This window comes from Trichoderma aggressivum (genome assembly GCF_033847375.1).
Source record: "Trichoderma aggressivum f. europaeum strain CBS 100526 chromosome Unknown scaffold_007, whole genome shotgun sequence".
In the NCBI taxonomy this organism is placed as follows: domain Eukaryota; kingdom Fungi; phylum Ascomycota; class Sordariomycetes; order Hypocreales; family Hypocreaceae; genus Trichoderma; species Trichoderma aggressivum.
In genome coordinates this window covers 849,593-873,420 of record NW_026946373.1, presented here as the reverse complement: position 1 = coordinate 873,420, position 23,828 = coordinate 849,593, and the positions used below count along the sequence as shown (strand labels likewise).

The window sequence follows — 23,828 nt, the reverse complement described above, 5'->3', positions numbered from 1 at the left end:
TGCAGTGAATCGCGAATTGCCGTTTACAGCATTTGCTGGAAGTGTTCGGCATCCAATATTGTCTTAGTTAGTCCACTTGAGAGCAGAATTCTCGGCAACGGGGCACAGGTCGCGAGCAGGAGGCTAGAAATTAGGCGGTTAACTTTTCCACATTGAGCAAGGCGACGTCATTCATGTATTGGCTCTAACCCTACGTAGCGAAATGATATCCCATGAAACTGCTACTTACTGAGGTGCATCACAGCTAAGCACATTATAAATTTAATACTTAATTGCTCTTTCATTTGTAAAGCAGAGCATACATGATGTATTACCTGTTTACAAAGGACGTTCGTAGAACACACAGGAATAAAGGAATTGTCTTAAATAGCGGTCGAGCATCCATAGTTCTTTTCCAGGGCATCAAGCTACTATCAAGGTAGAAAACAACATACAAAGTTCTTTAAATTTTATTGGAATATCCACACGACGCGAAATGTCTTCCCCAAAGTCAATTCTCATAGTTGGCGGCTCTCGTGGCATCGGGCTGGGCATTGTAAAGCAGGCCGCAAGTTTAGCCAATCCTGTGAAAAATGTCCAGCAAAAGTAATTAACCCTGTTGATAGTTATCTGTTTTCCCAGAAGCAACTATCTTTGCCACCGCGAGATTTCCAAGCAAGGCAAATGAGCCGCAAGACGTTATTAACGCAAGCAGTGGTCGCGTTCAAGTTGTTTCGGCTGATGCCAATGACTCAAACTCACTTCATTTAGCTGCGGAAGAGATTGGTCGATTAGCCGACTCTTTGGATATTGTGATATATAACACCGGCATCTTGAATGGTTTTGGAAACCTCTTGGAAGTGGGTGTCCAGCCATTGATCGAAAACATCACGACAAATGTCTACGGAGCATACTATACTGCAACTGCGTTTCTGCCTCTCTTGTTAAAGTCCAAGTACGAAAAGAAGACTCTAGTTCTGCTTTCTTCTTCTTTTGCATCCATGCAATTGAGCGACAAAATCTCAGCGGTTCACGAATCACTGTTCGGGAATGGATATGATGCGACAGCGATGTATAATATCTCGAAGGTGGGCAAACCCAAAACGACAGCGAGAGACATCTTTGCTGAGAAAATGATTTAGACGGCTCTTAATCGTCTAGGAAAAGAACTCGATATTGTGCTAAGCCGACAGGGTCTACCGGTTGTCCTTATTCACCCAGGATTGGTGAAGACAGATATGAATCCATGGGGAGATATTGACATCTCTGAGAGTGCCTCAGGCGTGTAAGTTATTCAGGATCATTTTATATCTACATGCCGGTGCTAATTCTTCCACTTAGTGTCAAGGTTATACAGTCATTCAAGGCAGGAAAGAAGAATTTCTATGACTGGAGTGGTAATGAGCTGCCGTGGTAGCTTACAGTTGATATTAGACAAATAGCCTCTGAATAGTAAGCAAGTTGTGTTTTAAATAGATAATTATCTAATATTTTATGAGGGAAATCTGATGGAGGGCATAAAAAAACGGGAAAAGGTGTCTCCACAGAAGATAAGAATCGGGATCTGTCGAGTTACAACTATGCTCATCCACCAGCGAGCCGATGATGCGAAGGGTTCAACATGCTGAGGCTTAGTCCAGTTTCTGTTGTGAGAAATCTTTTAAATAGACGAGATATAATTTTATTTTTAGTGGTATTCTTTGGTAGGCTGTTTCGACTACTTCGGACTCGTGGGAGAGCAATCCATGGGCTACTCTTGATGTCGGAAACACACCAAGCTAGGATTGGATTGGACACAATAAGTTCAGTAGCGAGTAATCGATTGTTATAGAATCTAGGAGTTAATAGAAGATAAGTTGTATAGGTTCTAATCCACAGCTGACCATAACCAACCACATACACGAGGCTTCGCTCAAGGAATCTCAATTACTACCTTCCCAGTATGTTTTCGAGCTTCCTGCACGTTTTATTAGCATCATAGCATCATAAACGGTCCATAATCCAAAATACTTACCATGTATTCAAGACCTTCCGGCAGTTCCTCTAACTTGAACACTCTCTTGTCCAAAACAGGCTGAATCTTGTTGGCATCTATTGCTGCCATCATGTCATCCATCTGGTCTTTAGAACCAATATGAATGCCACGAAAAGTGCAAGTGTTCAACAATGCGTCTAAAATACTAGCATTTGCAGTCTCCACGCCTGTCAAGATTCCAATTACAGTAACGATGCCTTCAGGCTTAATCGCCTTCACGCTATGAGGCAGCGTTTCTTGGCCTCCAACGTCGAGGATGTGGTCAAACCCTTCTTCATTTGGGGTGAAGTTCCGTGCCGTTAGTCCCCAGTCTTTATCTCCCGCGTAATTGATAATATGGTCAACACCAAGGCGTTGGAGTAGATCGTATTTGCTAGTAGATGACGTTGTAGCGACAACTTTAGCCCCTCCTGCTTTTGCAAACTAGTATTCTTGTTAGATTTACCACCCATCGATAAAATAGGGTCATGGAGAGTTACCTGAATAGCAAACAGGCTAACACCGCCGGTTCCTTGAACTAAAACCCAATCGCCTGGTTTGACAGCCTTTAATCCATAAAGTGCATTCCACGCTGTTAATCCGCAATCTGAGAGAGAGGCCCCTTCCAGATACGACAGATTAGAAGCAAGGCGTACCAACCATGTCTCTTCGTATACTCCATATTGCTGCCAGGTACCGTCAAAAGAGCCGCCGATACTTCCATTGCGCATTATAGCCCTGGTCATGGGTCCAGATTGGTGCCCCGGGTTGAAGAGCGTGGTAACTCTGTCACCCTTCTTCCACTTGGTAACCTTAGATCCCACTTCAATAATTTCCCCGGCCCCATCAGACCCGCCAACAACAGGAAGATGAAGATGAAATATATAAGTGCCCTAATCCACGAGTAAATAAAGGAATAATCTACTTCGTGTAGCCAACGGAAGATATTCAGAGTGACCTCACCTTTGTAATCATATGATCGCGATAATTCAATGATGCTGCATGCAACTTGACTAAGACTCCGTAGTCTCCAACTGTCGGAATAGGTCCATCGGTAAAGTTTAGTTCATCATAGCCTTTCTCTTGTCCCATAATGACCCATTTTTTCTGTGTTGCAGGAAGAGCCATCTTGAAACGGTATAAAAATCTAATTAGCGAAATATCTGTCAAAGAACAGATACCAGGAGTAATTAATGAGTATACAATTTCTCTGTTGTTGAACATCTACAAAATCGAAAGTGAGAGAAGTTGATGATTATTATAGCCGCTTGCAGAGGAGGAACCGAGTTCATTTATAATTCCTCAGCACTGACAAACCAGCTGGATCATCTGGTACTACGCTGTTGCAAACTATCATCCTAGTGATTTTTGTAATTTTTAGATGTATAGAGGGATTCGCATATGCCATATGACGTTGTAGAGGAGCTTACCGGGCAAGCAAACTACGATGTGCTGGGGTGGCGAAGCGTCTGCCGAGGACTCCGTCGGCATCACAATAAAGATGCGAGACGAATGGACACAAAAAGGGCAGTATTCTCCTGAAAATAAGCTCTTCCACTGATAGTATCTAATAAGGTCTTTAATGTTAATCTTCATTATCTGATCAAGGCTAGACTGGGGCAATCGTGGATCATCTACAGTGGGGGTAGTTCAGTAATGGTTGCCCCTCCGCAATGGTTGGCGGCGATGAAAATGAGAATAGTATGAGAAACACATTTACAATCATCATCAATATTCTCGTTTAGCCAACTAAAACTCTTGCTCTGGAATTCTTTGTGATGTCACGTACAAACCCGGGGCAAGTAATTACCTTCACCAAGCAACTCTCTAGCCATATACGGCGCTTCCTATTATGAGAATATTGCCTAGAACAGCAAACACATCCGCCGCGACCCCACACTACTGGCCTTGGTCCCTGGTGCACTGTACATGTGACGTTATACCACATGAGCCAACCTATACGCGTCTCTCACGTTCTATCGTGCCGTTTCTAATCGTGGTTAACAGGGTCGTAATCCCTTTGTTCTTTCAAACTATATTTATGGTATATGCAACATATATCATCAATAGAAAGACATAGGTTCAATCATAATGCCAAGTCTTGGCTTCATACACCATCCGGAGATACGACACTTGCGAGGTGGCTCATACCTTCCGAAATGTCCTACAAAACATTTAGCATCACCGATGCAGCGAGACTCATACCGGGATAATTAACTATATTCGACTTTGGAACGAACATAAGTGCGTTGATTCCAGTATGTGGAGGCTTGGTGGGAGCATTAACCCTCTGTGTAATCCCCCTTGCCTTTCAGTCGAGTCGAACTGATCAATATCTGGAGTATTACACTGCCTCTTCTTATAAGAAAACATTCCAGCTTCCATGCACGGGGAAAGTACCTAGCTTGGATTCTTTCAAGCACATTGAACACAATTCATTAACATGATATTACTGCATAGCAGATCATTGCCATAAACTGGCTCTAAAATCTCTATTGACGTGGACATAAAAAAAGGTGTTTAGATAAATTCAACATCATCCCAGGAGTTGAAGACACTAGAAACTGTTTTTGTCGCTCCCTGGGCAACGAGATCGAAAGGGTGCGAAGAGGTTGCTGTCAATGGACCACTGCTTTGCCATATGCCCCTGTAGAGTGTAAAATTTGTGCCAGAAATCTTGCTCAAAGGCTCCATATGAACTATTTCCTGAGTCCATGGGCTAATTGGAGCGGTTTTATTTGAGGGTTGCGGAACAATGAGCGAAATGTTGGTATACATCTCGGCATTTAGAACCTTATCGTTGTGAAATGGTTAGTTGTGTGAAAATGAACTACCGCATGAATCATGGGTTGCACTTACTGCTGCGGTCAAGTTGAGTTGCAATTGGGCACTATCATTGACAGTTATCGTGCTCTGACTTGAAAGGCTAAACATTGGCAGAATAGCATCAGACACGGGAAATCCACCCCCGCCATTGTTATAACTTGTAGCCTTTCCAGTGACCCCGTCGATAATTTCAACGGTAAAAGACGATACGCCCTGTGTAGTGGGAATTGTAGAGTTGAATCTAAAATAGGTGTAGCTTGGACCGCAATTAGGGTAGCCGCAACGTGCAGTCAGCCCTTGTGATGTCGTTCCGATGGCCGCAGGCAATGCTTCACCAGATCGTGAGGATAAATGGATTATGACCTGTGTTCCATTTGCACTAATTAGGTCATCAACAATCTTTAGTTGCTAGTTAGCCATTCAAGATCTCAAACTTCTGCGGCGGGTGGAAGGGCAGCCAGCACTTACCCGTATAAATCCAGTTATTGAGAGCGTTTCGTCATCGTTAACTGTAACAGACAACTTTCGAGGCTTTATCTTAAGAGGTTCAATAACATCTGTCAGTTGAACATCTCTCGGCACCGTGTTAAGCATGCGCTCAAACATAGTGTTGCAGGTGCTCAGGAAAAAGTCATTGGACGACGCCATCTGTGAAATCATATCGCCGCCATCTGCGTTAAAAATACGGAAGTCTGATCGTGTTGTTTCATTTTGTCCAAACGCAAGTGGGTTTTGGGAAACATTGCCAACGAACTCTTTGGCACTGATGGTAAGCTAGACGTTAGTTTGGTGGAGCAAAGACTTTATGGCAGGGCGACGCCAGAGCAAAACTAACACGAGGTTGTCAAAGTTGTCTGTCGTTGTATCAAAAGTAACCGTATTATCGTTCGTTGCCTAAAATAAATCCCCAAGTTAGCCAATTGAGTCTTGGTAGTTTGCCAACTTGCCGTCGGTTGGAGACGTAGAATTACGAACATCAGTCGTAGGCATAGGATTAGGAACAATTTCTGGAAAGTCCACGCCATGCACACCTCCAACACTATGCCCACAGGCAACAAGTGCGATCATTTCAGATGTGTCAAATCCTTGTTTCGCAAAACTCAGAGTATGCGTAGGTAGGTCTTGCTGAGGCTCCGGAACACCTGAAGGACCTGGGCCAGCTGCGTCCACACGACCTCCCCTGAATGGAACAATGACCCTTCCATCTGAACACGCGCCAACAGCCATCACAGCGCCTATAGCAAATAAATCAGCCATAGACGCTCGAGTATTATAGCTGCCCTTGAAAATGCCAAGTGTTTCCCTAAATGCATCTCCAACATTCTCAGAACGATCCATCTCGAAAACAATTGAGGCGTCAAGGCCACCGGTTCCAGCAGACACATCTGCTGTCGCCATGTCGTGATAGGCGTTTCTGATCCATTCAGCACCAAAACTACGCCCTATACCAAGCGCACGCTCAGCTGGCCCACTGCATCCATCCACAAAAGACACAGTGCTACCGGGGCCGTCAAACGGGTTTTCTTGTTCGTATAACTCTCTCTCAAGTTCATCGATTCGCGCATTTGGCCATATGTAGTCAGCCTTGGTAGGAAGCCAGAAGTGCGAGCTTAAAACAGCATAAGTAATCGCTCGAGTCCAGGCCATGATTCTTTTGATCCAGGGATGGTTATGGCAGTCAATCTTTCAGAGTAAACAAGTATGGGCACAAGGGATATTAAAGATTCATTCAGAGTGGCTTATTTGATGTAATATATAAGGAAGAGTTGAATGGTTACTCATAGCATCCTGTAACATGAAAGGGGCTACTGCTGTGTGGGATGGTTACTTCTCATCAACGCTTGTAGCGGTCAGGCGTGGCAGTGAATGTCGGAGATGGACCTTCCTATCGGAGTCCGCTATTTACAAACGAACCGCATGCCAGCATAAAGGCCGTTGATAATTCAGTTGCAGTTGCAGTAGGTGGTCGCATAAGTGAATTGCGTGAGACGCTATTGGTCAGGTTGAATTCTGATTTAACCCTAATTTTGTCCATTATGACAAATTAATCCTTGAGCAAAACCAATTCAGCTGGGACGCGTATGCGAACTTTTTTGGCGCATCAAAAAACGCGTAACCCTAGGGCTCATTAAGCTTACAAGAATGCATACATCCTTGATGTAGTTCGTATTAAGCTTACAGGAACGCGTAGACCCTGGCCAAAGAATCGTGAGGCCGCGTATGCGCACCGTGTACGGGTATACGAACGTCTCCAAATGCTTTGGTGCAAGTCGCCAAGGTCATTACAACCGGTGAAGAATCTCAGTTCGTAGAATAGTTGCGAAGTACTGATTTAGAAGAATGCGTAGTGATATTTCCGCTTCCTCGTAAACAATACTAAGTAAAAAGCGGCAGGTTAATGGTTATGGTGCTTGGGTAACAAAGTAACATTACTACAAGATTAATGTTATCCTTGGTTAAATACCAAATGTAGCTTTAAAACAACATAACTACCCAAGAATTGCACTTTTTCTATTCGCTGTTGTATTAAATCGGTCTATATTGAACGGCCTATGGTAGACTCCCATAAATCACTAATTTGGCATGATCGCAGAGGAACACCTTCATTATGATGCGCAATACTACCAAGAATTGTGATCACAATCCCTAGAACTCAAAAGATTGCAGAATAGGGCAAGGTTTAGACACCGATTGAAACCAATAATAAGTTGTCTTGTTGTCCCGCTCTAGCCAAATTCTAGAGAGAAAGCGCTTTGCAGCTCGTTGAACCGTTGGGGTGAATTTGTCAACATACTTGTCCACGTTCTCCAGCGCCTTGAGCCGTGACGCAAGATCCTGAATTTCTATTGCCGCGAATATATATGGCATTGTTACACATCGAGTGGTTTGTTTGGTAGCCCAGTCCGCAAGTTCAAATTCTTTCATAATCTCGTTTGACCAGATGTTTGCCTGGCAATCTTGCTGGCCAAACGGGTATTGTAGGCGATGAATGATGAGCAACGCCGCTAGTCGATATACTCTTGCTTGCGCAAGGAGATTAACCATGTCTACTGTTTTGACCTGATAAGTTATATCTCCCAGGGGTGGCGGTTGCCATGATTCCACGGCAACTCGTACTTCATCAAGTTTCTTGTAAAGGTAAACAAGGGATGCTGTCTCAGTATTATCAACCATTGAATGGCTGATGACACAGATATCGTAATAGCAAGGTAGCAAGGATAAACAAAGTCCAAGATAGCGGTCTATATTTCCGATTTGTCGTGGTGGAAATCTCTGTGCAGGCTTTCGGCAGTGAACCAGGCAATCCATAGTTTCCATAAGTATAAGGAAGCTATGCTGCGATACTAGGTCTTGGTCCCATGATATGGCGATACTTGTAAATGCCGTCGTAGCGTTAAGGCAGTATTGACAAATTTCAGCGGCGCCGATCCCTATCAAGGAATACACTGCTAGAACTAAGACTTTCCCGATGGTAAGGCATAATACTGCCTCTTGTACATTGGTAACATTTAACGATCGCAATATTTCGATAGCAGATGATGCGTAGCGATGGCTAGCAGTTGCATATGTATCCGCCGCCACACTTGTCTGAGCAAACTTCAGCCCACTTGCATAGGATAGAAGCGCGTCTTTGAGGAACGGCATGGCTGTGGGAAGAAGAGCGACGAGCGATCGATGCTCGGTAAGTTCAAAGCCAGGGCTCACGAGGTGGTGCCCGAAGTTTTTGGGCTCGCTTAAGAGGAGCTTTAACAGTCGTCTTTCCCTGAAGTCGACGCTGATTTCGTTTTGAAACCATGAATCCATGTCCGTTTGATCCTCCTTATTTGTGCCATATATGATTGACTCAGATGACGCGGTGCCATTGACGGAGTTGTTCCAATTGTTTGGTCTCCGACCTGCCGGCCGTACAGGGCGAATAATGGAGCAAACAAGCCTTAATCGATCACACCTTGTGCAGGCAAGGCCAATAGCTGAGCGAGCGCATCGCTCTTTTAGCTCATAACATCGATCACATGCCGTTCTGGAAGTTTGGCCTTTGCGTCTAAATGTCGCCATATATCCGGTCTATTTCAGTGTGGCTGCAAGATGCAATGTTCACCGAACTGTATCATGAGTAGTTGAAGATAAAAGTTTAATTGATGAGCTGTTAGATTCTCGGCAATGATTCTACCAAGGCTCGGCGACCCGCAAAGAAAACTGTTGGCGCTCATTTGCTGCTGACTGTTCAAGTAAGTTAACCGCCGGAAGGTTGACCGGAAGGTTATGATAAGGTATGACTGAAATTGGAGACGTTGCGGGGCACCTTGGATTCCATTGGTCATTTAAAAGATCTGGCGAATTGCGCTGTTTAATTTAGGAGTGCTACTTATAGATGGGCAACCTCAGCATCTGCAACCATGAGCAGGATTGGCGCGGGCATCGTGGAACCGGAACCGGAGAATTTATTAGCGGCGGTTAGCAATATGATTCACATCCGGTCGATTGGTGAATATGGCTAGTTGATGAAAAGATTGTGGGATCGCAAATCCAGTATAGCAGATAGATTGATAGATGTATATATATGCGCATGAATGCGTCTTTCATGAGAGAGAAAGAGTATCATTCGGCCATCTTACGTTAGAAGACATCTATCTCTCGACGATAAACATGACTGAAAAGGGCTACAGAGCTATTGCCCATGAAAAAAGGCTGCGGAGGAGTCAAAAGATTCCTACCGCGTGGAGGCTCGACGAAGAAAATCCTCATGAGTCTATTAATCCTTTGGATGTACCGATTACTTGTGGTATTTTAAGCAATACTGAGATCGATATCACGTCCAAATATGACGCAACAAGCTTGCTAATGGGCATCAAGAATGGTACATGGTCTGTTGAGCAAGTCACGACAGCGTTTTGCAAGCGGGCAGCTATCGCTCACCAGATGGTAAGTTTGATCGAGTTTGGTCTCAACTAGTCCCATCACTGACCAGAATATGTGAATAGATAAATTGTTTGACGGAAATCTTTTTCGACGAGGCAATCGAGCGTGCTCGCCAACTTGATAACCAGCGACAAGATTTCATAGGCGGCAAGGGATTCCCTCCGCTGTTCGGCTTGCCTATCTCGATCAAAGATACTTTCCAAATTCAAGGCCATGATACATCAACTGGTTTAGCTTGCTACGTTAATGCACCGGCAAAAGAACATAGTGCTATCGCCGCCATGTTGCTTGACCTCGGTGCCGTCCTTTATTGCAAGACAAATGTTCCGCAGACTGTCATGACCGGGGATAGTGATAACAATGTGTTTGGTAGGACACTCAACCCCAGAAATACCTCAATGACTGCAGGTGGTAGCACAGGTGGCGAGGGCGCCCTACTTGCTCTTAGAGGAAGCATCCTTGGGGTTGGTACTGATATCGGTGGAAGCATACGTGTGCCATCTGTTTGTAACGGAATTTATGGAATGAAACCAAGTGCAGGCCTGATTCCTCACGGTGGTACTCGAGAGCTTACAGTGCCGGGCACAGATGGAGTGCGATCGAGTGTTGGGCCAATGGCAACCACGTTCCGGGACTGTGCTCTCTTTCTTAAGTCCATCATGCAGGCTGACACGTGGAAATATGATAGCAATGTCGTCTCATTGCCATGGAGGGATCTAAAGCCCAGCAAAAGCTTACGAATTGGCCTGGTCGAAGACGATGGTTTCTATACACCAGTGCCCCCCGTGAGAAGGGGCTTGAAGAAGGCAGTTGACAAGCTTCAACTAAGCAACGACGTGGAAATTGTTTCCTTGACTCTACCGAAGAGCGATGGTTGGTATGATGATTTGCTTTCTTATTTTTCTTTGCTGGGCAATGAGGTACGTCGCTCAGAGCTCTTCGCTTTTTAAATGACATACTAATATTGGCTGTCAAAAGCACTACCTTGAACAGCTTAACAGAACAGGAGAGCCATTGGTGCCATCGGTCAAAGCACTTGGCCTCTTGTCCGGGGAGAAATCATCCTTCTTGTCGGGACAGAAAACAACTCTCCAAGGATTCTTCGACTTGAATGTCCGTCGGGCAGAAGCCGCAAGCACCTATCGTCGATTCTTTCGTGACAACAATTTGGATGCTATTCTAATGCCCCCTGCACCTCATACTGCGCTGCCTTTGGATACTTGGGCCACGGTGACTTCCACAGGCTTGTGGAACTACCTGGACTACCCGGCAGTAGTGATTCCTGTAGATTTTGTGGCGGATTCAGATTCCATTGACGATGCCAGTAATGCGAAATACGGCCATCAGGATACCCAACTTTACAAGCTCTGTAAGCGAATGCTCTCAAGCTATAATATCTACTGAATGACTAAAGCTGACGTTCTAATTCTGTCTTTTTTAGATACTGGACCCAAATTTTACAAAGGGCTTCCAATCGCTGTTCAGTTGGTCGGCTACCGGCATCAAGACGAGGCGCTGGCTGCTACAGCTGGGGTATTGGATTCAATCATCAATGGCGAGTAATTATAAGGCCCATGTCTTGAGATTTGAGAGTACATTGAAGCAGAATATCAGAGTACTGAGCTGTAAAACACCTAATCATACAAATTCTTCCGCTGTGAAAGTAGCTCCTATGGATGTGATAATTTCCTACATACAGAGAAACTGACGCTCCGTGTCAGCCATTCATGGTGACGGGGGTGAGACTACAGCCGTTGCCTAAATAGGCGCTGGTATTGGAAAATTTTGAGGACTGGCATACACGGACATTGCGTACAAATTTTCCAAGCGGAGTTTCTGCGTCCCCATGAAACACAACATTTACCAAGAAATTCTGCGACTTGTGGTTGTGCACTCAACTTCATGTTTAATCAAGCTGTTGCTCAAGGTATTTAAATGTAGAGACGCTACATACATGCTGCAAAAGGTCCTCCTCCCAGCTAATCTACCTTACCTACCTATGTCAAAACGGTTACACGAGAGAATTCACTACGGGAGTGAACGAGGCACAGTAAAACTAACAATGTAAAGAATTTCCAGAAGATCAATTGAACGGAATATAGAATAGTTGTTAATAACATCATAAAATTGCCATTGGTGGTGACCTTTGATGCTTTAAAGACCTTCCCAACTTCGATACTGTTTGTCTCTATTGCATGCCTTTACAATGACCGCTGTAAGCCCTTGGTGCATGCTGTAGCTCAGCTTGATATAGCGGGTATCACGTGTTAATTCGCTATTAGGTATGGATTCAATTGCACCGACGAAATCACTTGCTGTCAACCACCTTCAGCTTTCCAATTCTTCTACCACTCAACTATCAATGGACCCAGATGGATCTCGCGCGGTTATACCCCGAACAAAAAACGGTCGCCTAGTTGCATGTGAACCATGCCAGCGCCGAAAATATGCTTGCGATCGCGCATTTCCGACATGTCAGCGGTGCCAGCGAAGCCGGACAAAGACACCTTGTAGATATCTCAACCAAATTTCGCAGAATCGCGAAACGTCCGCCGTCTATTCCAGCAACTCAGCCATAATCTTTCCCCGCTTGAGATTTAGTAAAGATCCACAACATGCATTAAATTTCCAAGATATCGCTGAATCAACTCAAACCGAGATGACTATCATGTGCGAAGTCAACACATGCCTTAACAATACCAAGCTTGTTTCTGAACGCCAGAGATCTAGAGCAAGTCAGCAAAAGGCCTAACATTCCAACTGAGCAGGCCATGACAGACGTATACATCATCATGTGGGATTGAAACATGAGCTGGTCCATTAATCCCGGCGCCACAGTGAGCTCTCTTTTGTCTCGTGGTAGCATTAGGAACCAACTGATGACTCTCGCCTCCAAGTCGCCACACAAAATTTCAGCTTCAGTGATGTCCTGGTACTGGGTAGAAGCACTTAATGCGGCGATGAAGATTTCTGTGGCATCGATAAGATATGCAAAAGAAGAAAAGGGTCTATCATCCAACGCGAATTCACGACTGCGATAATCGAGTAACGTGGCTGTCTGAAGGGGAGTGTCCTATGACACGAATTAACACACGATCCCACTAACGAAATGACGTGAAATAATTTAGCATTCGTTCATATAATTCATCTTCGTACGGAAGGTCGACGCCCTGGGTAGATGTTGTGATGAGAGGTACAAAATCACGTCTTGTGACAGAGAAATTGGCATCGGTCAAATATAACATCCACCAAGTGCGTCTCCAGCTTTCCGCGAGGATGGGATCGCCATCGGTAACTGTGTCAGCAAAGCTTTTCTCATACATACCAATAAGACTTACGTGTTAAATAACACGAGCCAATAATACTTCCGAGCCAGATTTATCGTCACACATGCTCAGAGCCATTGCACGTAAGAGAGTGTTCTGCACAACAAATCCATCCATTTCAATGCTAGCGTCATTACCAGGAAACAGTTCGGTTGCAATCGGAATGTGCCGATAAAACGACCCAACATATTCCATTGTAGTGGTCAGCTGTTGAAGGGTCGGAGATGGAGGCCCAGCTCTTCGCCTCATATCAAGAGTCCTGCGCGGCAACAGAAATGGATGACTTGGGTGGAAATACTCATAATAAAGATCTAAAAGATGGCTATTCACGGAAACAGTAGTAGATCCGCTAGCAGGTTCGGCAAGATGCGCTGTGACGGAGAGCATAGAAGGGGAGATGCATAGTTCAGGATTAGCTGACAGCTCTTCCTCTTGAGAAATTGAGACCGACGGGCTGGGAAGAGTCGAAGAACTTGGATCGATGCGATGAAGTCCGGTTTTCCATAAAGCCGGGTTTCGATGCCTGGCACTTCTGCGGGATTCCGGGTATGAACATGATCTATCCAGTGACTGACAGCGCGCACAGGTTGGATGACTCGCGTCGCACTTCAGATGTTGGTTGCGACAGGGCAGACATGCTACGGAAACTCTGGGCTTCGCATAGCGCTCCATGGCAGTCACCCCGAGCTCAATGGGTGTTTTTATCTTGCAGTGATCATAACAGAGTCGTAAAGAGCGCCTCCGGGCATGATGCGAAATATGCAGAAAGTGAAGAAGTCTTGGGACGTGAAAGGCTCTAAGTAAATCGAAGTGTTTGTATGGCACGGAGTACGTTACGGGGAAATGTTATTCCCAGCTGAGTAGTGTCCTACACTACCTAATGGATCAAGATTCCTCACATGAATACAGTATCTGATTATGATATACACTGTATTTCCAACCTAAATGAACTTGAATTGATGTACTAATATTTACTTCGTCTTACTTGGGCAGACAGGATTCATACAAATGAAGTTATGATTGAGATCCACTATGAATATTGTAGGATGGAATATTTCCACAGACGAGGCAACAGAATAATATTATCCCTGTGAGGAGATGTTATTATTCCGAAATCAATACAATAACTGCAAAACATCTTCGAGTCTTTCACCGTACCACCTCATTTCTTTTATAAATCCACCAAATAATCTATATCTTTGTCTATCAACGCGATATTAGACTCGAGATTACTTACTACTCTGTTTCAAGGAGCATACCTTAGCATCCAGGGAAGCAAAGTGCCGCATCTCCGGAAACGCAGCACTCCTGACCGGCAACACAACCGCATTGGCGTTTGTCGAAGACTATGCCATCACGCTCAAAAATTTCAGAAGGAGCAGCTGCAGCGGTCATCGCCAAAGCAAAGGTAACGGCGAGGGTAAAAAGGTTCTTCATTCTGAGGGTGGTCGAGGTAAGTTGTTGGTGGGTGGCTTGTAATATTGCAGTCCTCTGGGAGCTGAATGGTAGAAGAAACTCTTTGTCGGTGATTGTGTGAATTCTTAATTGCTGGGACATGTGCTCCTATTTATACCTCCATCTGTCATGAATATCATCAATCCACGGAGTTCGGGAATTGATTATCTTCATGACATATTTACCTGTGAACAATGGCCATCATCATCAAGTTTACTTGTACGTACATTCATGATTCTCACTGTTCACATGAAATCATCCCACCAATCAAGTCCAATATTAGTTACAATTCCTAAGACAGCACTAGTATTTATGTGAGTTAGTATTCTGCATATCTTGCTCGATTGTCACTAGTTAGATTAGAAGCACATCAAAGATCAAGATTATAGATCAATCACTCACCAGTGGCTTTATTAATAAGACATTGCACATACCCAAAGTAGAATGTATTTACAGCCTAAAGTAAGGTTGATCTACTGTTTGATGCGGGGTACGTACTTGAGAAGCTCATCCTTCCGATTTTCCATGAATAAGGGATCGATTTCCAGGGATACGAGATCCTCATATGGAAATATCGGGTAAGCTGACGATGTGATTGTTATGCAGCTTCCTATTTCGTTCAAGGACCTGAAGCAGGATTCATTGTCATGCTTGACAAAGGAACTAGAGGCCTTTGTTTAGCCAGGTTGAAATATATTGATATCCATTCAACTACGATAATTTGCTGATTTTCTTGAATAAGTCTCCGTTCTATTTGCTAATGGTGGGTTGATCTTGTAATACAAGATGAAGTAATTAGTCCGTCGGGATCCTATGGTTATCATCATTATTAAATACACGTACAAACCTAGCTCCCTAAGCCGTCCTGAAATTATAAAATCTCCTACTCACGATACTCCCCATACGTCCAGATGTGGTATTATCTCGGTTTCTTTGAACATGTTCACATGGTCCAGCAGATTGTACAAACCCCTCCAAGATGATGATGGAAGCGAAGACTCTGGTCCGTACAAGGCCCGAAGTTCAAGGTTTTGGCCTTTTTGCTCTGCAATTTTGCTGAGCATTTGTTTATTCTTACTATTCTTGCTGCTGCAGAAATCCTCCTGTGTGGGTAGTACGGACGTACAATCTGTTTCATCCAAAACAGATTTCGGTATGCCTACTCCATTTCACTCATTCTTTAAAAATAGAGTCCCTTACTTGTAGTAGAGCCGGCGATTCCAGACATACAATATCACCAAGTACAATTTGGAGGGATAGTATCGGCTGAAGGCACATTTAAAATCACGGGTGGCGCTGCCACTCGTCCGTATGTAGGAACCTCGTATCGCGAGATAGACGAGGCGTGGAATGAGATATTAGAAAGTAAGTTGACATGGCCATTCTTCGATCTAGTTGCGTCCAAATGAGTTAACAGCTTAAAGAAAGATGGTTTAACCTCACAACCGAGGAAAAACAAGGTGCTTTCGGTGAGAAAGCTGAAGATTATCTCGATTTTGTGCAGTAAGTATTCAGCGATTCATTGACGCAACAAGGATTAATAATTTATAGATTAGATATCTTTCATCTGCTACATTGCATAAACCACCTTAGAAAAGTCATCGACGCAGACTTCTACTACCCAAAAGGGCTCCCTCCTCTTCGCATCCACACCGGTACGACTCTAGTCTCTGAATACGCAAATGAGCTTCGTGCATTGCTAACTTTTAGACCATTGCCTCGATGTCCTCCGGGAATCCGTGCAATGCCATGGCGACCTCACCCCGATTCCATACCGGCCAGACAAGAAAAGCTCCTTGTATTATAGCGACTCAATCCAGGTCCATACTTGTCGCAATTTTGACACGCTGCGCAATTGGTTAGCAAACAAGCGGGAGTCATTTTCGATCGACCCTTTCAAGCTTGAATAGTCATAATTTTAGTTAGACATAGTCACCAACATCATAGGCAAGCTGTCTGAGCCCACATTAGATGACATGGTCGATATGAGAACTCTCGCAAGAGGATTGAACAAGCCCCCAAATCTTTACCCGTACAATATGCGCCATATCCATCCAGCCCCACGCCTGGCGACAGGCCGGGCGACTTCCGGGAAACAAACAGATGTATCTTCCCCGCACAAGATCGCGGGGAGAATCACTGCCCGGGGAGTTAAACAACTCACCCGGTTGGCCCCGGGCCGGGGGAGGAGGGCGGGTAGGAGACGATAGTTTGCCAGAAGGCTCCCTGTAAAATGTTGAATTACGAGGGCGCCAAGAAATAAATAATGCCAATACCAAAGGAATGAAAACGCTTCAGTATTGCTGTTGTAGAGTAACCATAATTCGCCCAAACATGCCAAGCCAAAAGCTCCCGTTCCATATCGCCATTGTTGGCGGCGGCATTGGCGGCCTTTGCGCTGCTCTCTCCATTTACCATCACTGCCCCAAAGATGGAAGTGTCATCATCGATGTATACGAGCAAGCACCAGAATACAAGGAGATTGGGGCTGGCCTGGGCATTGGGGTAAATGCTGCAAAGCTTCTTCATCGCATCGGTGTGGGGGAAGACCTCAATAAAATATCTGGCCATCGGAATGGCATCTGGATTTCGTTCCGCCGTTACGACACTGGCAGTGAGATTGTTACTGTTCCAGTTGACGACCGACAAGAGATTAGGCAAAGCCCTGTCCATCGAGCTGAATTCTTGTCTCTTTTGTTTGACCATGTGAAGCAACGGAACGCGGCTACTCTTCACATCAATAAGAAGTGCTTCGAGCTCAAGGTAGATGCCACAGCGCTCCAGTGAACACAAGAAGACAATGATTTAACATCTTTTAGGACCAAGGAAACTTTGTCGAGCTATGTTTTGCCGATGGGACGACCGCAACAGCGGATTTGGTCGTTGGATGTGATGGAATCCATTCCAATATTCGCTCTCAGTTTCGCTCTGACAACCCGAAATACAGTGGCCGTATGTGCTACCGTGGTCTAGTCCCAATTAAAGATCTCGAATCGTGGTGGCCATTCAATTCGTATTCTGTGAGCTGGCTGGGTCCAGACAAGCACTTTCTGGCCTTTCCTATCAGCAAAAATACACTATTGAACATTGTGGCTTTCGTCTACTCTGATGATGACCGCACCAAGGAGAGCTGGACTGCTACAGGTCACAGAAGCGAAGTTCAGAGAGAGTTTGAATCTTTCGATACTACTGTTCGCAAGACTATATCATTTATGAACGAGAACCCTTCAAAGTGGATTTTGAACGACCGCGAGCTTTTAGACCAGTGGGTATACGGGGATGGCAAAATAGTGTTGATGGGAGACGCAGCGCACGCAGTAAGTCCATGCCACATATGAAACGTATCACTTGGGCATCTACTGATATTGTAATAATTTTAGATGCTTCCACATCAAGGTGAGTGCCGACACTCTTTTCTCGTGATTTTCTAAAAGTTCAATGCATCTTTGGCTAACATAAGATAGGAGCCGGTGCTGGTCAAGCCATCGAGGATGGGTACATCCTGGGGAGAGCCATTGCGGACTATCTTGCCGCGTCTCCCGACAGAGACACCCATGCGCTTCAAAGATGGATGCAGCTCTACCAAGACGTCCGTCTTCCTCGCGCCCAGAAGGCTCAGGCAACTGCTCGCCAAGCTGGAGAAGTCTACGAGATGCAGACACCAGAGATGAAGGGGAAAGCCTACGAAGAATGTCTACCACTTGTGCGCGACAGCTTGAAGGATCGCATGCAGTGGATATGGACTGGAGACATTGAAGCTGAATATGCAGCGAAGCAACAACTTGTAGTGGATCAAAACAACAGTGAAAGGTATATAGATACCAAGATGATAAACTCTCTAACGGAGCGTGCCGTGTTGGTTGGGCAAGAATAGTGTTCTCTCAGGGTAGATACATAAAGACAAACTTCCGTGTATGTAACTAAACTAAGTCATCCGTTATAATAGTATCATGTACAGAAATGAACTTGATGGAAATCGTTGATAGCTAATCCCGAATCACCCATGGCCGGAACGGCAGCAGTCTCGTTGAAGCTCGTGAAACTATCTCAGTGAAATGGGCCTTCGTGGACGCGCTGGTATGCCGTCCTTGTAATCTCCCCGCTGTGGCGCTCCCTGCTTATTATACCGCCATGGATATATCTGAATAGCTTTTCAGCTAGTTGGATTAGGCTTTAAGCTAGCTGAGCAATCTGAATTGCTGTATGACAGCTCAGCAGCTCCGCTATATCTACCATTTCGTTGAGAAACGGACAGATTCGCGCCGACTTGAGCCGACTGGTAGACTCTAGACCTGGCACTACCTAGTAGTGGCGTCTCCTGGTGTTACCTCGTAATGCCCCAGATATGCACCCCAGATGAATATTCCATCCAACTGGGGGTGGCTGCTCTGGGGGCTCTGGGGGTGGCAATTTGGAATAAGCCCTGTCACTGCAGACGAAGCGTTGCGCAGGCCCCTCGCTATCTCGGACTGTCCAAATTCGATTCCCATTCTGTCACCGATACCGTTTGGAAGCACTAGCTCACTGCAACCATAGCTGAGGACAGCTGTGTGCACATGTGCTATTGGCAGCTTCAGCGCCTCGGTCCGTGACGGTTCCAACATTCTGAGCACCGCCTTTCGCCGTGAGCGCACGAGAATTCGTCGTAACCTGACGTCTGCCTTGATTCACACATCAGCGCGATACAATGGAAAGTCCTTCTATTACACAATCAACAGCGCAAGTTGATGTTGTAACCGACCGCAAGGACGGGCCCAGGAAGCGTCGGCGAGCGACGGTGGCCTGCCGCAGCTGCCGGCAACGCAAGACAAAATGCGATCATATTGTCCCGGCGCAAGCATCCGACGAGATGCTTCGGGGCATGACCAAATCTGCACAAGTGTACGGTTTGAATTCTTTTATTGTTTGGCGTCCGTCCCAGTCCGGAAAATACTGACCGGCCTCCAGATATATCCGATCCTTGGAACGGCGTGTACGCAACTTTGAAGATATTCAACGAGATGCGAAAAAATATCACCAAAATCAGCAGATGCAACAACAGCCAGCACCTGCTGTTCAGACTATATCCCCTGTACCATCGACTAGTCAGTATGAGGCGACAAAGATGCCGCCAACACAGCGACCTATTCGGCCAACCGGGTGGTCTGCCAGTCACTCCCAGCAGCAGCAGCAGCAACAGCAACCTCAGCATCAAAACATTCTTCCAACAACTCCAGATATATTCCTCAGTGGCAAAGCTGGCGAATCCTTCACCCAGCTCATACTCACTGCTATGAACAATCCGTCAGTCAAGCTCGACGCCCAGTCCTTCTCTTCTCCCCGAGATGGCTCCGTCGATGTGAGAGGCTCAGATAATCTCTTTTCGCCGCCTGCCAATGCCCGAGAATTGCTCCAGATATACTTCGACTTCCACCATGAGCTTACCCCGATATTCCACGTTCCCTCCATTATGGCCCAATTTGAACAAGTTCTCAGCAATCGTGCTTCTTCCGGAAATAGCGATCATGTCTATATTCTAGCCATCCTCAACATGATATGTGCACTGGCCGAGGCTCATAGTCGACAAGGTCACGGAGATTCCGATATTACCTCTCGCAAATACTACAATACGGCAATGCAGCTGATGCAGCCCAATCTGTTGTCAGACTGGAAGATCGAAAAGGTCCAGGCTCTTCTCCTCGGTGCCCGCTACCTACAGAGCTCTAGCTACAGTGACGAATGCTGGACGGTCTTGGGACTTGCGATCCGTATAGCCTATGATCTCGAGTTACACCGGCCACCCGACCCAGATCAATTTGATTGCATAGATCAAGAAGTTCGTAAACGTGTGTGGTATGCGTGCTTCGGCTTGGATAAATTACTCAGCATGATGTACGGCCGTCCTGCTGCAACTTCCACGACTACATTCACAACCCCTCCCCCAGAGGATTTAGACGACGATTGCATTCGGCCAAACAGGCTATTATTTCCCTCCGTTCACACCACTTCAAGCATTTCATTCTTTTTACAGGTCTCCAAACTATACCGCCTATTAGAAGCTATAACAGTGCTAGGTGACCAACCGGCATTGGCAGACTTGGTCAGACTTGACGAAGAATTTGAGACTTGGCAAGCCGAAGTGCCTAATAGGCTCCGGATTCGGGAAGCCTCTCTACGAGGAGATGAGGCAGCGCTGATTCTTGCGCTCCGTGCCAACATGGTTTGCATTTTGATACACAGACAGTCGTTGGTGTCAGGTCTTAGTGCATTGTCCTCGGTATCCAGTTCTTCAGTCCCATCTACCAAAGGATGGGAAGGCGGCCGACTACGAACCAGCATGCTGCAACGGAGTCGGCAGATCTGTGTGAGTACAGCTGAAGAAACGATTCGGCTGGTGGCCGAACGACATGAACAGACCAAGAGTGCAATGGGACCAAGTTGGTTCAACTTGTATTATCGTAAGTTGAATGGAATTACCTGTGTAAAATGACCTTGGCTTACAGAGTGACCTAGTGTTCACTTCCATCCTCATCATCGTGTCTCACGTCGTTGACCCCGATTTTCAGGATGACCGGAGTGCTTTGGTGCATCTAGACCAAGCGGTCAATATGATCCGGCAAATGTCTGTCAACCATCTCTGCGCACAGAGAGCTTATGCGTTTCTGCAGCAATTACTTGGAGTACTAGATAGAACTATGCCAGAAGACAGACGAAGGTCACTTGAGCGATACAGCACACCCCCAACCGTCATGACAGGTAGCAATCGGGGGGCAACAGAGACCGCAATCTACAGTAACTGCACAACAATGACAGCAGATGAGGCGATGGAAGATGGCGACGTCGACCTGTGGTCTCTTTGGGATACCACACAGGATCTTACAATGGATCTAGGCTCTCAACTAGAGCTCCATTCATCTCTAGGTTCGGCCACGTGGTCGTGGGGTGTGGAGAATCCCAGTGCTGAGTCGCTGATGCAATCTCCAACGGCTCTTAGCGGAATCCCCGGATAACTATCTTCATTGAGATGGATGATGGGGATTAGAGCTTCACATTGGCAAGCCGGCCTTGTATTTCTTTGGTTCAGCATAATATGAAAGCTATACTAGTTAGTCACTGTAAATTCTTTCATATTGTACGATATGATGTGTATATGCGTATAATTGCGGCCTACCGTGTCGTTGGTAGCAGCAGAACAGCGTTCTTACAAACGCAGAATAGCATCAATATCAGTTCCGCGAAGCATCTCCGCGTCGACTGCCCGGCTGATAACCCCAGACCAAGCTCTCTCTACCGCTTGTTTTAGTGACATTCTACCCCACAGTTCGCTGTCCGCTAGTTAGCAAACTACTGTTGCATAGCCTCTCATTCAGGTATTATCTGCCGTAGATTGGTGGCGTCTGAGAGTGTGGGGGATACATCTAAACTCCCCCCGAAAAGCCGTCCGCCATCACGACCAACATACCGTTTCATCACAGGGCCAGGCGCGCTGCAGATGATAAATACCACACGTAGCAACGTTGCATGGAGACAGATTTCAACAAGAGAATGGCCAGACTTAGTTCTCGATTATGCATAGCTGGAATTTTTCCCACTCTTCATTTTCTTCAACCCACTTCAAGACACTTTCGGTTTTCACTCTGTGATTTCTTACCCGGATAACAATGTCGCTAGATAAAGCGGAGGCATCCGCTGCCGAAGATCATTCCCAGAATAGCGGCACTGCTAAACATGAGGAAGAAGCTCCCGGGCCATTGAAGCTGGACCCTCGCGGTCTGCCTCTCTCTCCACAGCCTACGGACGACCCGAAAGACCCGCTCAATTGGAATCGTTGGCTGAAGCTGATGGTTCTTGCCGAGGTCTCCCTTTTTTCGTTTCTTGCCTTGTTCAGTGCCTCTTTAATTGTGCGTGTTTCCACATCTCCAACTCGAACATCTGCTCGTGAGCTTTACTAACGAGATGTTGGCCTACTTCAGACGCCAGCGTTTGTTCCTCTATCGGAATTCCTTCACAAGGACCTTGTTACAACTGCCTATGTGACGAGCACATTCATCTTGCTGGGCGGTTTCTCCTCAATCTTTTGGAACCCAATCGCCAACGTCTATGGGCGTCGGCCTGTGTATATCGGCACTGTCGCCGTCGCCGTCGCCATGTGCGGATCGTCTGGAGCGGCCAAAAACTACGGGACTCTTATAGCTCTTCGATGCCTCAACGGTTTCTTTGGCTGTGTGCCACTGGGTTTGGGAAGTGCCAGTGTTTGCGACATGTATTTTGCTCATGAGAGAGGCCTCTATATGGGCGTCTATACTATCAGTTTCCTGACCGGTGGACACATCGCGCCTCTTATCGGTGGTTATATCGAGAAGAATCTGAGCTGGCACTGGTGCTTCTACGTTCCAGCCATTATCACAGGAGGCGTCCTCGTCATCTTCATCTTAACCGTTCCCGAAACGCTATACTCTCGCACTCCTGAGGCTCTGGCGCGTCCGTCTCAATCATGGAGGTCGAACATGCTCATGAAGAGGCGGGCACATCCCACGCGCAAGGTGCGCCCTGTGGACTTTTTCCGGCCATTCCAGATGATGATGTATCCAAGCGTCGTGATACCTACTTGGTGCTACTCGCTGTGCTTCGCCTATGGTAGCATCCTGTTCATCATCACTAGTGCAAATCTCTTTGGCAAAATTTATCACTTCAAACCACAACAAACCGGTCTCTTGTTGGGTATTCCGATTACGGTTGGCAGTCTTATTGGCGAATTGTTTGCTGGAGGCGTATCAGACTGGATCAGTGAAAGGCGCGCACTGAGGCGTGGCGGCGAGCGCAGCCCGGAGGATCGACTGTTGGGCATCATTCCCTCTGCATTCATAACCCCTCTTGGCATTATCATCGAGGGTGTCTGCCTTCAGAATAAAACCCATTGGATCGGAGTCGCTATGGGAATTGCCATCGCCAGTTTTGGCTTGCAGGTTATTACTACCGGTGTTTATACTTACACCGCAGAAGTGAGGGTCATTCAAGTCCTTCAGTCATGTTTATAACAAACTAACCTTTTGTGCTATCAAGTGCTACAAACCGCAATCCCCCGAACTCGGCTCGTTGATCAATTTCGGAAGGCAAGTGTACAGTTTCACCATTGGATTTTATGCCATTCCTTTTGCAAACTTGATTGGGATTGAGGATGCCTGGATCACGCTGGCAATGATTACTTTTGCATTCTTCTTGCCGCTCATTCCTCTCTATTATAAGGGTGCGGAGTGGAGGAAGCGCCTTGGCAAGCCGACTTTTCATCAAGACTTGTAGTAACTGGCAAGGCTACTTTATTATTATTT

The 23,828-nt window shown here is 46.0% G+C and overlaps 7 protein-coding genes across 7 annotated transcripts; 5 read left to right on the top strand and 2 right to left on the bottom strand.

The window, feature by feature from the left end:
* Positions 1-475: 475 nt before the first annotated feature.
* Triagg1_2830 (uncharacterized protein) lies at positions 476-1,396 on the top strand (the record flags this gene model as incomplete). Its single annotated transcript, XM_062897055.1, has 4 exons — positions 476-535; positions 606-1,067; positions 1,122-1,264; positions 1,321-1,396. 4 exons carry the CDS (start codon positions 476-478, stop codon positions 1,394-1,396), a joined length of 741 nt encoding a protein of 246 aa, XP_062758447.1.
* A 495-nt stretch (positions 1,397-1,891) lies between these two features.
* Triagg1_2829 (uncharacterized protein) lies at positions 1,892-3,121 on the bottom strand (the record flags this gene model as incomplete). The annotated part of the gene is made up of 4 exons (XM_062897054.1): positions 1,892-1,936; positions 1,994-2,437; positions 2,494-2,886; positions 2,957-3,121. 4 exons carry the CDS (start codon positions 3,119-3,121, stop codon positions 1,892-1,894), a joined length of 1,047 nt encoding a protein of 348 aa, XP_062758446.1.
* Positions 3,122-4,513: 1,392 nt separating this feature from the next.
* On the bottom strand, positions 4,514-6,466 carry Triagg1_2828 (CAZyme family AA2; the record flags this gene model as incomplete). Its single annotated transcript, XM_062897052.1, has 5 exons — positions 4,514-4,786; positions 4,853-5,218; positions 5,288-5,582; positions 5,655-5,713; positions 5,795-6,466. The coding sequence occupies 5 exons, from the start codon at positions 6,464-6,466 to the stop codon at positions 4,514-4,516; spliced, it is 1,665 nt and encodes a 554-aa protein (XP_062758445.1).
* Positions 6,467-9,466: 3,000 nt separating this feature from the next.
* Positions 9,467-11,302, top strand: Triagg1_2827 (uncharacterized protein; the record flags this gene model as incomplete). Its single annotated transcript, XM_062897051.1, has 4 exons — positions 9,467-9,742; positions 9,802-10,659; positions 10,718-11,108; positions 11,181-11,302. The coding sequence occupies 4 exons, from the start codon at positions 9,467-9,469 to the stop codon at positions 11,300-11,302; spliced, it is 1,647 nt and encodes a 548-aa protein (XP_062758444.1).
* Positions 11,303-16,854: 5,552 nt separating this feature from the next.
* On the top strand, positions 16,855-18,394 carry Triagg1_2826 (uncharacterized protein; the record flags this gene model as incomplete). Its single annotated transcript, XM_062897050.1, has 4 exons — positions 16,855-17,283; positions 17,340-17,837; positions 17,901-17,916; positions 17,985-18,394. 4 exons carry the CDS (start codon positions 16,855-16,857, stop codon positions 18,392-18,394), a joined length of 1,353 nt encoding a protein of 450 aa, XP_062758443.1.
* Positions 18,395-19,207: 813 nt separating this feature from the next.
* On the top strand, positions 19,208-21,509 carry Triagg1_2825 (transcriptional regulator family: Fungal Specific TF; the record flags this gene model as incomplete). Its single annotated transcript, XM_062897049.1, has 5 exons — positions 19,208-19,401; positions 19,468-20,719; positions 20,764-20,863; positions 20,915-20,949; positions 21,003-21,509. 5 exons carry the CDS (start codon positions 19,208-19,210, stop codon positions 21,507-21,509), a joined length of 2,088 nt encoding a protein of 695 aa, XP_062758442.1.
* A 651-nt stretch (positions 21,510-22,160) lies between these two features.
* Positions 22,161-23,799, top strand: Triagg1_2824 (uncharacterized protein; the record flags this gene model as incomplete). The annotated part of the gene is made up of 3 exons (XM_062897048.1): positions 22,161-22,400; positions 22,473-23,501; positions 23,563-23,799. The coding sequence occupies 3 exons, from the start codon at positions 22,161-22,163 to the stop codon at positions 23,797-23,799; spliced, it is 1,506 nt and encodes a 501-aa protein (XP_062758441.1).
* Between the last annotated feature and the right edge of the window lie 29 nt (positions 23,800-23,828).